The sequence below is a fragment of the Polypterus senegalus genome, chromosome 5 (genome assembly GCF_016835505.1).
Source record: "Polypterus senegalus isolate Bchr_013 chromosome 5, ASM1683550v1, whole genome shotgun sequence".
NCBI lineage: Eukaryota > Metazoa > Chordata > Cladistia > Polypteriformes > Polypteridae > Polypterus > Polypterus senegalus.
The window spans coordinates 46,070,209-46,083,991 of NC_053158.1; the positions used below are offsets into that span (position 1 = coordinate 46,070,209).

The 13,783-nt window shown below is 41.9% G+C and overlaps 1 protein-coding gene across 2 annotated transcripts in view; it reads right to left on the reverse strand.

Moving 5' to 3' along the window:
* Positions 1–11,630, reverse strand: part of unm_hu7910 (un-named hu7910) — a 143,132-nt gene extending 131,502 nt beyond the window's left edge. Inside the window, exon 1 of one of the 2 annotated variants that reach the window (XM_039754571.1) lies at positions 11,407–11,630. In XM_039754571.1, the coding sequence (XP_039610505.1) occupies positions 11,407–11,452 (46 nt within the window). In that variant the 5' untranslated portion in view covers positions 11,453–11,630. The remainder of the gene's footprint in view (positions 1–11,406) is intronic. The other variant, XM_039754573.1, reaches the window with a different exon arrangement.
* Between the last annotated feature and the right edge of the window lie 2,153 nt (positions 11,631–13,783).

Consider the following 13,783-nt stretch of genomic DNA (forward strand, 5'->3'; position numbering starts at 1 on the left):
TTCTTTGACATTTACTAAATTTAATTAAACACATCCAGCCAACCTTTCACCCAAGACAGCTTTGTATGAGCCACTTGGCAAACAGAGAAAGATGTTTCTCTCAACGGAGACAAGTAAAAAAATCAATGCTGCTTTCTTTAACTAGCAGGAACAAAAAACTGAAGCAAACATCTTGTGAAAAAAGTGCTTTACTGATTTCCAGTTCCTCTACAGGCAAACTTCCTCCTGTGCAAGCAAAACATGTTAAACTTTGACTTGTTGGTCCAGTGCTCTTAGGGCCATTGTTCAACATCCCAGTCCTTGTGTTTTTGTCCACAGATAAGCCTCTTAGCTTTGTATCCATTTCAGTAAAATGGCCATTTGGCAGCAACTCTTCCATAAAGATCGCTTCCTCCCGACTGCAGAGAAGTATACTTTCCAGTAGTTTATAAGAGCTGTTTGGAAGGACATCAGTTTGATGCATCTCTCAAATGCGGAACTTCTTGTCTGTGGCTAACCAATGTGTATGTGGTCCTCAATCTTGTGACACATTTCCTTGCGATTGTCATAAAAGCTTGGACAACACATCTTGAAACTACTGTCTGTTGTAATATACCTTGTTGAGATAAACTATATTGATGTAGAATAACCACTTTTAGCTTCAGAAATTCTTAAGGACAAAGGGCAAAAATGACCACAACTTAAACAATTTTGTCTTTTTTTAAAAAATGCATTAACATTTAACACTCCGGTGTTGAAACCTGCTGCGAACACTATGGACAATAATAATACCGCAACACTAAAAATGTATTAATTACTTAATTAATTGATTAATTAATTAAATTACACTATGCACGTACACCGAGCGGCTCAAGTGAACCGACTGTGAACCCAGTACGCAGAGAACAAGCAAGAGCTCCAAAGAGGGTGCTGAACAAAAAACGCATTACACAATTGAGAAGGCAGCAAAAGAATATGAAGCGAGTGACGCATACAAGCACATTCATAAGTGCAGCTACTGTGCATGCAGTGTGTGATGTCTCAGATAAAGAGAAAGACGAGCTGTTTATTGATGCAGTAAGAGAGGAACAACCCTCTGAAGCTGAACAAGCCTTTGAGGACATATCAATAGGAAAGCACGGTGTAAAGCTTAAGTTTAAATTAAGTTCACAGACACGCTGCCACTGGCATTTGTCATGCCTACGACGAATACGATATTCGCGAGATACAAGTTTAATGAGAAGACGCAGGGTATAAACAAGACTTTTGATCACTTTGTAACGGAGTTAAAATTGCTGGTGAAGGACTGTGCCTATGCAAACGAAGATGAGATGGTCAGGGATAGAATACTGTTTGACACAAACTCAGCAAAAGTGCGAGAGAAACTTTTAAGTGCCAGATCTGAGCTAACATTAAATAAAGCCGTGGACATCGCAAGATATAGTACAAGCACAGCTGAGAACCTTCAATGCATACGTTATTTTTAAAATGTTTCCTTTTCTTTTTCATAACTTCTTTAACACACTAGGCGGACTGCAGGGGGACGTGGCAGTGTAGTTTGTGTGCCCTTAGCAACCCTCTGGCGGATAACCATACAGGGGAGCTACTCATTAATGGACATAAAGTGAGAGCCTTGTCTGACTCCGGCAGTAACGTGTCTGTCGTTGCTCGCTGTTATGTTTTACCGGAAGAGTGGATTAAAAGAAAGACCAGTCTTAAATGTATACACGGAGACATCCGCATGTATAAATCTGCCCAATGTTACGTATGTCTGGAAGGAACCCTTAAAAGACTCACCGTGGCGATTCTTCTGGATCCTCCATTTCCAGTAATCCTAGGGCGGGACTGGTCTGAAAGTAACAGCGGTAGACTAGTGAGCATTCCCTGAAAAGCTTTGGGCCTAGTTATAAGTGAGAAAGACTCGTCTCAAGCTGCCTCCACGCTGTGTAATCAGCAGACAGGGAGTGGGGCGGAGGGCCAAGAGAGTGACGCAGAAACTCCCGGACCGTCGAGGGCTGCTACGTCATCTACCAGCGCCCCGGCAGCGCGGGAGGAATCTCCGCCCCTTGAGGTCAGACCGGACCCGCTCTCCGAGTTGCACTTTCAGTTTAGAGTGACGCCGGCTTCTTTCAAGAGAGAACAGTGGAATGATGACTCTCTGAAACATGCAAAGAATGCACTGGTCCTCGTCAACGGCCAAGGCACGCATCAGCCCATGCCAAAGGGACCTCGCTTCGTCATTGAAAATATCAGGTCGCCGAGCATGAGGGGAAGGATCGGAAGTTGCTGCTAGTCCCACGAACCTACCGGCAGCAGGTCTGCAAGTTAGCACACTCCCACCTTCTTGAGGGTCATCTCAGCTCAGATAAAACACTAGAGCGAATCAAGCTCCGTTTTTTTTGGCCGGGGATTAATGAGGAGGTTCGCCATTTTTGCATTTCCCGTCCGGAGTGTCAACTGCAGCAAAATCCCAGGAGAGACCGCGCTCCTCTTGTCCCCCTCCCCCTGATTGATGTCGCTTTTGACCGAATTGGGGTCGATATAGTAGGACCCTTAGAACACGCAGCATGAGAACATAAATATATACTCGTCCTCGTGGATTATGCGACCCGATACCCTGAGGCCGATCCTTTGCCCCGGGATATATTAGATATTTTAAAAGAGGGCTGGGAAGGAGATCCACTTCCCTCGACAAATATTCTGGAAAATATATCGCCCAGTTGCGCGATAGATTTGATATAATTAGACCCATTCTAAAGAGTCATATGGAGGAGGTGCAAGCAGCACAGGCCCGTCTTTATGACCGTGGCACAACTCTCCGGGAGTGGTGCCCACTTCTCACTCCAAATTGCTCGTTCATTGGCTGGGCCCTTATGAAATTAAGGAGAGGAAGGGATTGGTCGACCATTTGGTGAAACAACCCAATTGTTGACAAAGCGAGCGGGTGTATCATGTGAACCTGCTGAAACCGTGGAAGGAGAGGGACCCCGATCCCTCCTCCATTCAGCCCCGCTCACTTTTTGCTCAAATAAGTTCCCTTAATTTCGGCAAGCAGCTATCTCCCAGGAAGAAGCAGGAACTGGAAGCAGCTCTCCGCTCTGTCCCAGACCCGGGGGTGATCGTCCGAGAGCGGCCCTATAGACTCCCGGAGACAAAGAAAGCTGGGGGTGGAACTGGAAATCAAGCGAATGCTGGAACTAGGAGTGATTGAGGAGAGTTTTAGTCCCTGGTCTATTCCTATCGTCTTGATTGCTAAGCCCGATAGCAGATGGAGGTTTTGCAATGACTTCCGTCGGCTTAATCAGGTTTCCCGGTTTGATGCTTATCCCACGCCTCATGTGGATGACCTCCTCGAGAGGCTGGGACCAGCTAAATTCCTGACCACACATGACCTGACAAAGGGGTACTGGCAGGTTCCTTTAACGGAGTCCGCGAAGGAAAAAAACGTGTTTAGCACTCCTAGCGGGCACTGGCAGTATCTTCCATTCGGGTTACACGGAGCGCCTGCAACTTTCCAGCGTCTAGTGGACAAAGTGCTCCGACCCCATAACTCGTTTTGTGCTGCCTTCCTGGATGACGTTGTCATCTATTCCAGCACATGGAAGGCACACATACAGCAGGTCACAGCGGTATTGCAGGCACTAGGAAAGGCCGGGCTTCGAATCAATCCCAAGAAATGTTTCTTCGGGTTGAGAGAATTAGAATTAGAATTAGAATTAGAACAATCTAGACGAGAACAGGCCATTCAGCCCAACAAAGCTCGCCAGTCCTATCCACTTGCTTCCTCCAAGAAAACATCAAGTCGAGTTTTGAAAGTCCCTAACGCCTTACTGTCTACCACACTACTTGGTAACTTATTCCAAGTGTCTATCGTTCTTTGTGTAAAGAAAAACTTCCTAATGTTTGTGCGAAATTTACCCTTAACAAGTTTCCAACTGTGTCCCCGTGTTCTTGATGAGCTCATTTTAAAATACAAGTCTCGATCCACTGTACTAATTCCCTTCATAATTTTAAACACTTCAATCATGTCACCTCTTAATCTTCTTTTGCTTAAACTGTAAAGGCCCAGCTCTTTTAATCTTTCCTCATAATTCAACCCCTGTAGACCTGGAATCAGCCTAGTCGCTCTTCTCTGGACCTTTTCTAGTGCTGCTATGTCCTTTTTGTAGCCTGGAGACCAAAACTGCACACAGTACTCAAGATGAGGCCTCACCAGTGCATTATAAAGGTTGAGCATAACCTCCTTGGACTTGTACTCCACAGATCGTGCTATATAACCTAACATTCTGTTAGCCTTCTTAATGGCTTCTGAACACTGTTTGAAGTTGATAGCTTGGAGTCCACTATGACTCCTAAATCCTTCTCATAAGGTGTACTCTCGATTTTTCGACCGCCCATTGTGTATTCAAACCTAATATTTTTACTTCCTATGTGTAATACTTTACATTTACTGACATTAAATTTCATCTGCCACAAATCTGCCCAAGCCTGTATGCTATCCAAGTCCTTCTGTAATGATATAACGGATTCCAAATTATCTGCTAATCCACCTATCTTGGTATCATCTGCAAACTTAACCAGCTTGTTACTTATATTCCTATCTAAATCATTTATATATATTAAAAATAGCAGCGCCCTAGCACTGACCCCTGTGGAACACCACTCTTAACATCGCCAGTTCTGATGAGGTTCCTCGCACCATCACCCTCTGCTTCCTGTGTCTGAGCCAATTCTGCACCCATCTAAAAACATCACCCTGAATTCCCACTTCTTTTAACTTGATGCCCAACCTCTCATGTGGCACCTTATCAAATGCTTTCTGAAAGTCCAGATAAATAATATCATAAGCTCCACTTTGATCGTATCCTTTTGTTGCCTCCTCATAGAATTCCAACATGTTAGTAAAACACGACCTCCCCCTTCTGAACCCATGCTGACTGTTCAGAATAACTCCTGTCCTTGTCATGTGTTGCTCAATCTTATCCTTAATAATTCCTTCCATTAATTTTCCTGTGATGCTTGTTGCTTACTGGCCTATAGTTGCTTGGATCTGCCCTGTCACCCTTTTTATATAATGGGATGATATTTGCCATTTTCCAGTCCTTTGGAATCTCTCCAGTGCACAGTGACTTCCTAAAAATATGTGTCAAGGGTTTATATATGTACTCACTAGCCTCCTTAAGAACACGAGGATAAATATTATCTGGGCCTGGTGATTTGTTTGATTTCATCTTATTTAATCTGAGCAGCACTTCTCCCTCTACAATTTCCAAATCCCTCAGTACCTCCTTAGTAGTTGTGTTTACCTCTGGCAGGTTATCCACTTGCTCACTTGTAAACACCTCAGAAAAATGTAAGTTTAGGGCATCTGCTATTTCATTGTCTGTATCTTTTAATTCCCTTTACTATTCCTGATGAACTTGACCTCCTCCTTAACTGTTCTTTTACTACTAAAATACTGAAAGAATCTCTTGGGGTCTTCTTTCCCTTATCTGCTATATTCCTCTCCAACTGTCTTTTAGCCTCTCTGATATCCTTCTTAATGGTTGCCCTCATTTTCTCATACGCACGGTTCTCTTTGCAGTCATTAGTCTTATATGCCTTATACAGCAGTTTTTTCCTTTGCAACTTCTTTTTTAAATCTTTATTAATTCATCGTGGAGATTTTTTTAGTTTCCTATTACTTCCAAATTTAGGTATGTATCTGTCCTGCATTACATGTAAAACATTTTAAACCTGTTCCACTGCTCCTCGACTGTCTCCACATTTAAAAGCTTATCCCAGTCTATCCTACTTAGACTTTGTCGCATCTGCTCAAAATTAGCCCTACTAAAGTTCAACTTAACAATTTTAGTCTTTGCATCTGTACTCTTACAAAATACTGAGAATTGTATTACATTATGGTCACTTGACCCTAGTGGTTCAATCACCTCTACACCCTCAATTCTATCCTGATTATTACAGAATACTAAATCCAGATAGGCTTCACCCCTTGTTGGTGCTTTAACATGCTGTGTTAAAAACAGTCGCGATTACTTCTAAAAACTCCTGCTCTTGTGCTCCTCCATCTGTAAGGTTATCCCAGTTAATATTTGGATAATTAAAGTCCCCATGACTATAATATCCCCCTGTAAACTTGCCTTTTTGATATTACTAAAAAGATGTGTGTTGAAATTACTGTCTGAATTGGGTGGTCTATAACACACTCCTAAAATGAGACCTTTTTCCTTATATTTTCCAGGCGAAGCCACATGTCCTCACTAAGATGGGGCTCATCATCCAACTGAAGATGACTTACATTTAATTCCTGTTTGGCATAAACAGCAACCCCACCTCCTTTTCTGTTCTGTCTATCCTTCCTAAAAAATGTGTATCCCTCTATGTTACACTCATCCCCATCTTTGTTATTTAGCCAGGTTTCCGTTATTGCTATAATATCATAATTGTGCTCTGCTACATACAACTCCAACTCACTTACCTTATTTTTGATACTTCTAGCATTAAGGCAAGCTATTTTTAATGTGTTAATCCTTCTATCTTTACGTGTTTGCTTAAAATTTACATTACTATGCATTTTTATTTCTACACCATTGTTTGTTCTTCCATGTATAGATCTAAATCTGGCCTGTCCTAAACTCCCTGCCCCCCCATTCCCTAGTTTAAACAATCCTCGACTAGCCTACACATACGCCTCCCCAATACATTGGTGCCCCTCCGTTCAGATGTAACCCGTCACGGCGGAACAGGTCCCATCTGTTCCAAAAGGAGTCCCAATGCCCCATAAACCTATACCCTTCTACCCTGCACCAAGATTTGAGCCACGCGTTAAGCCTTCTAATCTCCTCAATCTTACCTGGAATGGCGCGTGGCACAGGCAGAACTTCGGAGAAGACTACCTTGTCAGTTCTGCTCCTCAGCTTGGTACCTAACTCTTTGAATTTGGATCGCAGAACTGACAGACTACCCTTACCCTTGTAGAAGCCAAGTATTTGGGCTACCTGGTGGGCCGAGGTACTGTGAGGCCACAGTGTTCCAAATTAAACGCCATACTGACATGGCCCAGTCCGCGAACCAAGTGGCAAGTCCGATCATTTCTCGGTTTGGCTGGGTACTACCGCAGGTTTGTGCCTCGCTTCTCCGAGAGACCGGAGCCCTTGACTGACTTGACGAAGAGCTCCCAACCTAGTGGTATGGTCTGACAAAGCGGGGACTGCATTCAGTGACTTAAAAAAGGCTCTGACTTCAGCACCTATATTAATCGCCCCTAACTTTTCTTTTCCATCTGTACTCCAGATGGACGCTTTGACACAGGCTTGGGAGCCATGTTGAGCCAAAGCATCGACGGTGTTGAACACCCCGTAATGTACCTGAGCCGGAAACTGTTGGACCGGGAGACCAGGTATGCAGCGGTGGAGAAGGAAGCTCTGGCGATTAAATGGGTGGTTACACAGCTGCGGTACTACCTCTTAGGTCGGGTGTTCACTCTGGTGACGGATCATGCACCCCTAAAGTGGATGGCCCTTCACACAGAGTCGAATCCGCGAGTCACCAGGTGGTTTCTAGACCTGCAGCAATACAAGTTTTCACTCATTCATCGACAGGGGTCTCTTCATGCCAACACTGATGCCCTCTCCCGGGCTCACGACCTCTCGGTGCAGGACGCCCAACCCGACGGGTCTGGGTTGAGGTGGGAGTCATGTCACACACGTGTGCATAGGAGGCAGCTGAAGGGCTTAGAGATGAATGATAATACATCTGCCCCTGTGGGCAGGGTACACTGACAATCTTTCTAAGTTTCCTGCAGGCCTTTCCTGGGAAATCCCACCAGGAGCCACCACCTCGACTCAGGACACATCACTTCCGGTCCCGAGGACGACATCATTTCCCCCAAAGCCTCACACCTTTTTCCTGGAAGGCAGTTCTGTTTTGGACTCTGTCATGTAAACTTGACTCAATTATGAATCATTTACTCTTGCAGCCAGGATACCGAATTAAACGGGTGGCTGCCCCAAACCTTGCCATGTCTCTTGTCTCTTCTTCTCACAGTGGGTAGTGACATCCTTTACATCTTCTGTTAACTCTGTGATGGTCAGTGTGACTTTCTATGCTGTGGTGTGCTGGGCATGACTGATAGCATCAATTAAAGAGGGGCCCACCGAATCAAAAAAGAAAAACATTAAAAGGGCAGGCTCAGTTATGGAACAAACCTGAGAGGGGTAAGCAAATTAATGAATTAATAATAATAATTAAAATGAACACAGCTTTGTATTGCATTTAAAATGGACACAAAAAAAATCACATTCCATTAACAAAAGTAATTGATCATTTGACTTATGTTTTTAATTATGACAAGACAAAAACATGCCAAAATTAAATAAACCACATGCATATGTACTGCAATGCAATTAACACATTGCATGACATTTAATTTTGGCAGAAATGATCTTTCAAAAAAGTTAGGAGCTCAGTGATTTAAGGAAAAACATATTAAATGAGTCATTTTGTTTCATAAGTTTAATTTAGCCCCTCCACTTTTGGTGAATGGATTCCCTTACTTACCATTCCCCACTTTCTGTGTATTTCCTTTATAACAATGTGTGTATTTTTGCTCCCATATTAATCAAGCAAATCTCACATCTGTGGGTGGTATATTCTTTCTCCACGTAGATTAGCATTGGAATGATAAATATTTTAAAACATAAGACATGAAATAACTGGTGGAGCCACCCTATCATGGTAGGAGACATTCCAGATATACAATGTAGTCCACACGACCTTCTAGTGTTCAGCAGAATACACAAAAAAATGCTTAAAGTGGAATGTGGCAATTCTGACCTGTAATTTAACATCAAGCTCTGAATGCCATGTGAACACTTTCTGGATTTTTTTATACCAGTTCTGCTTTCACGTGCCCAATTGTGACATTTCACCTTCCCACTGTGCTGCATTGCCTTGAATTTCTGGTTACATTATTTTTAGGAGAAATATGAGATCACTACTAATTTGCTACTGGTCCTTGATTTAATGATAAGCCTAACTTTTACATAAATATGAAGAGCACAGTAAACATGTTAAAAGTATACTGCATCACTTCCAATACAATTCAACCACAAAAAAGCCAGACTGACCTATTTTCTTAACTTTATAAAGCCGACTGAGGTGGAAGGTTAGTGTTACATTACAATTGGAGAATTCGTGTAACACAGCTTTCTCTGAACTGCAAGGTTTTTCCCCAGGTTCCACTAACAGTACAAAGACATGTAGATTAAGTGAAATGGCATTGCTAAATTAGTGTATGTTGGTATGTAAAAGTGCTCACAGTGCAATGGACTGGCGCCCTGTTTAGGAATTGTTCCTGCCTTGCACCCGTTGCTTGCTGGGACAGGCTACAGTTTCCCTGCAACCCTACTCAGGATAAGCTGGTTTGAAAAATGAACGGATGGACTGGTGGAAGGTCAGACAGATGTCAGACTCTGTAGTTTCCACATCAAAAGGAATTCAAATTTCCAAGTGCACAACTTGCATTTCCAACCCGTACAAAAGCCTGTGAATGCATCATAAATGTTTACCAGATTTCTTGGATTTTAACATCCCTATTTAAAACAGTCCCTTCTACTTAATATCCTAAAGATTATAATAATTTTGATTGTTTACCAGTTTAGTTAGCTTAAAAATGGTCTTTAAAAAGAGATTGAGAAAGAAAAGGATAAAAAAAGAGACTATCTGCCTGTTAAGAAAATAACTTTAAGAATGCATTGCATGAAGCATGACAATTGAGGAACCAGACAAGAAACTACACTGCATGGCACAAACTACATTTAGAGATGCAGACGGATGTTGACTGAAAACCCCAAACTTTTCACAAAAAGCTTCTCCAACAGTAAAGTGAAAACTGTACACAAGCTCTATGATGTACAATGTATGGAATTGAAAAGTACCCAGTGTAGACAAGAAATAAACCAAAGTATGAAGGAATGAAGAAGAAACTGAACACATGTAGAATGAAGAGTTAAAAAAAATAATTAGAGAAAAGGACGCAAATCACATTAGGTAAAAAGGGGTTAACAAGTTTTGCAGAGTGAAGGATGGAAAGTTATTGGGTGAAGAGATGGACACGAATAGATATTAAGAGTACTGCAGAAAGAAAAGAAAATGACATAATAGAAGGAGGTGGCAGACTAACAACGGATTTTATTTCTATTCATGCTCAAGTCCCTTGAAAAAATGAAGGATATTATTAAAAACAAAGATCTACTAACCCACACCAGAAACTATAGGTTAAAAGTAGCTCTATTGACAAACATTTTGTTTTTCAGCACAGAATTAGTTGTAACCTTAAACACTTATTCTTAACTGTACAGCTTTAAGTAGACACACGCACAGGCGGAATATTTAAATAAAGGCACACTTCAAGTTTAACTGTTGTGCCATTCGCCGCCCCCACGTCCTTGCTACATTACAATTATACACCAATATAACATTTGTCTATTCTCGGGAAATGCTGGGTGATTGTGAAATGTGTGATTTATATTTACTTGCCAAAATTAGTAAGACCATACAGACAACTGTAAAATCAAGAACTAAGCCCAGACAGTGGAAGGGGGCATCTAAAGTCGAGGGGCGGACCTGCCGAGAGCCACGTGTACGAGTACTCTAGAGCTCCAGCAGAAGGCGGTGCGAGAGCACCAAAGCCCACTGTACCGCGGCCCTCCTCAGGTTGGCCCATCTGCTCAGTTTCATTTACTGCTTTCTAATAAACAAGACCTACGCTCAGAATGGCATACTTAAGTCATCGAACGTGTCCTGTGAGAAGGCACAACAAATTAAAACTAAATAAATACCCGAACCACTAGAATGAGCATGTTTTTTCCTTTTTATTTTCTAACGTTGCTGCAGTTTAGTAAAGGAAATCTCGTATTAAAAGCGATGAAGCGCACACTATTACATTACAACCTAACAAGTTAATTCTTTATTGGCCGCTGCATGTCGCTATTCGAAACAGTGCATTGGGGGGGTGACAGGCACGTGAATGAAAAAAAATAATACTGATCAATACATGCATTTTTCATAAACAACTGCGATCTCAATTTAAACATGTAGCGATCTACATGTATTCCTTGATGAGCATGAACATTAATAACGCTGCTAGGCAGAAGTCAAATCAGGATAGTGTTGTCCAAGGTTAGACGCGACAATGTTTTAAGGTTACTACATAATTTGCCGGTAACGGAAAAATATAGTCTTCAGAGTAATATATTGAAATTAATTAAGCATGCACATCCATTATAGAGAGGTATGCATCCTGTGTAACACAAGCAAAACCCATTCACTACACTTCCATAGCCTCACTAACTTTTAGGCCACAGTCAAATTCCAGTACAAGCATCCCATCAAATGAATCAATGAATGTATGTCTTTAATACGAACCTCTTTTCTGTCCACCACTGGAGGTCTTCGATTTCTTCGAAGTCATGATAACGTGTCGAAAAACAATTTACAAAGTACTCCCCCTAAAAATGACTTAATGAGGGCGCCTTCCTAAAAGTCGCCAGACAAAATCCAATCTTTTAGCCTCATACAAATCCAGATTCTTAGTACGTCATCCACAACTAAACACGCCCCGGCTCGTACTCCTTCGAAACCCTGGTATTACTGATGGACGCAGAAGTTCACCATTTAGCTTTAGAAACTGCTCGTTCTGGGGGCGTGTTTAACGCGTCTTATCCAATGAAAACTTTCATTAAAACTCGCTTTTTGCATGACGGGGTGTAACTGTTGCGTAAGACCGCCCCTTATGCCAACACAGGAACGTGGCAACATGGAAGCAGGGATTCTCGCGATAGGAAGAAGGGGGTCGCGCAGGAGCCACGCGAGAAAATGTGTTTCGAAGCATGTGTGTCAGGAGAAAATCTTATGTTAGAAGCGGATTCTTATTTTAAAATTTTTTGCCATGCAATGAAAAAACAATATTATTTATTGTGAGGCACATGCTGTGCCCCCCTACCATGAATTAGATAAACGAGGTTTGAAAATGTTATGTTAGAAAATGCCGTGCCTTAATTTATATATCACGTTAAGAGAAATCTATAGTCAACATTGGTGTGAATTCTCACTCTGGTTCTATTTTCATGATGTTTTCAAATAAGTAATATTTTCTATGTATTTTCAATAAAAATTATATGAGTATATTTTTGATATTCTCCAACCAAAAAAATGTTCTAGTCAGTCAGAGATTAAATGTATAGAGTGCTGCCTGGATTTTTCTCCTGCTAGATTTTAATTCTGTCACCAGGTGTTTCTCAAGGCAAATTTATTTTTATTTCCATAACATATCGACTTTTAGTTAAGGAATAAGATGCCATTTGGCTTTACAGTATGTTGTCACTTTCCCTGAAACCAAATTGTTATATTGCTTTTCCAAACACACATGGATATGTCAGTCTTTAAGAGGAAAGTGTGCATGCCCTTTTGACACCACCATATGTTCACGCCTTTTTTTTTTTGAGATGTTGTTTTTAGGATCAAGAACCCAGAAAATAAAGGAATAATTCAAATGCAAACCATTTCACCATGGCTAGTTTTAAATAAGCAGCTACATACTGATTGTTAAACCTAGAACCACAAAGTCAAAGCCGCAGAAGATCATTATCAATATCTACCACGTCATCTGTTTTACCAGTCAAGGACTCCAGAAGGTAGAACCAGAGTGTCATATGGAATCCATTAGTGAGAGATCACATACAGTCATTAACTGTTTCACACATGGAAAATTTTTGCCACTAATCTGCCTGATGTGTTTTCAGACTGTCTCAATGAACATGGGAAGAACACAAAATCTCCACAAAAAAGCTGTACAGTTTTGAATTAAAGTGGGATCCAAGCAATATGAGATGGCAATGCTATTTATTAACTGTGCTACTCATTTTGTTAAATATATTCTAGTACATGTAAACCATGTTTGGACAAAATATCCATTTAAGATATATATATATATATTGTCACAAACGTGCGCATGGGCAGTGGCAGTTTTTGATATGGGCGACATGGGCCGTTGCCCTGGGCAGCAAAATATTTTGGTGCTGTATAAATGTAAAATTTGATTTTGTCTCTGTTAGACATTACATTTCCAATAGATTGTTTTATTGCACTGATTTTGTTCAATGATTATTAGAAAGCTGGGGGGGGCACTGGGGGGTTGCAGGGGCCAGGGGGGCGCCAGAGGGGGTATTTGTCCAGGGAACCAAACAGGCTAGGACCACCCCTGCACATGGGAGTTAGCTAAAGGGCTCAAATGAGCGTACTTCCACGCCAGACCAGGTGGTGGCAGAGTGCACTAACCCTTTTTCACTTTCTTCTGTAGACCAGTTACGGGAAATTCCACCAGGCACCCCCAATGAAGCCTCCTTCTTCAGGCTCTGGGTCCAATAATGTCATTTCTGATCCCTGGCCCAGTGACATCATGTATAGTTCTGACCCTGATGACCTCATTTCAGGTTCTGACTCTGCTGATCTCACTTCCTCTGCCTAGCCACAAAACTGCCATTTTGTTTCATACAAGTCAGTTCTGTTTTGGACTCAGTGTGACTACAACTACTTAAATCTTTTATATTTTTTCGAAACTCGGCCTACATTATACGCGGTGGCTACCCCAAACCAGCCAGCCTAGATGGATCACCAGGATAGAGGTGTAATCTGGCCAGAATGGTTCCCAGTTCCAATTGCTGTTAGGGAAAGGGAATGAAGGATGGATGGATGGAGTTTGAATATCGTAGTCAATTTTTCCCCCAACATGAGTGGTGGCGGT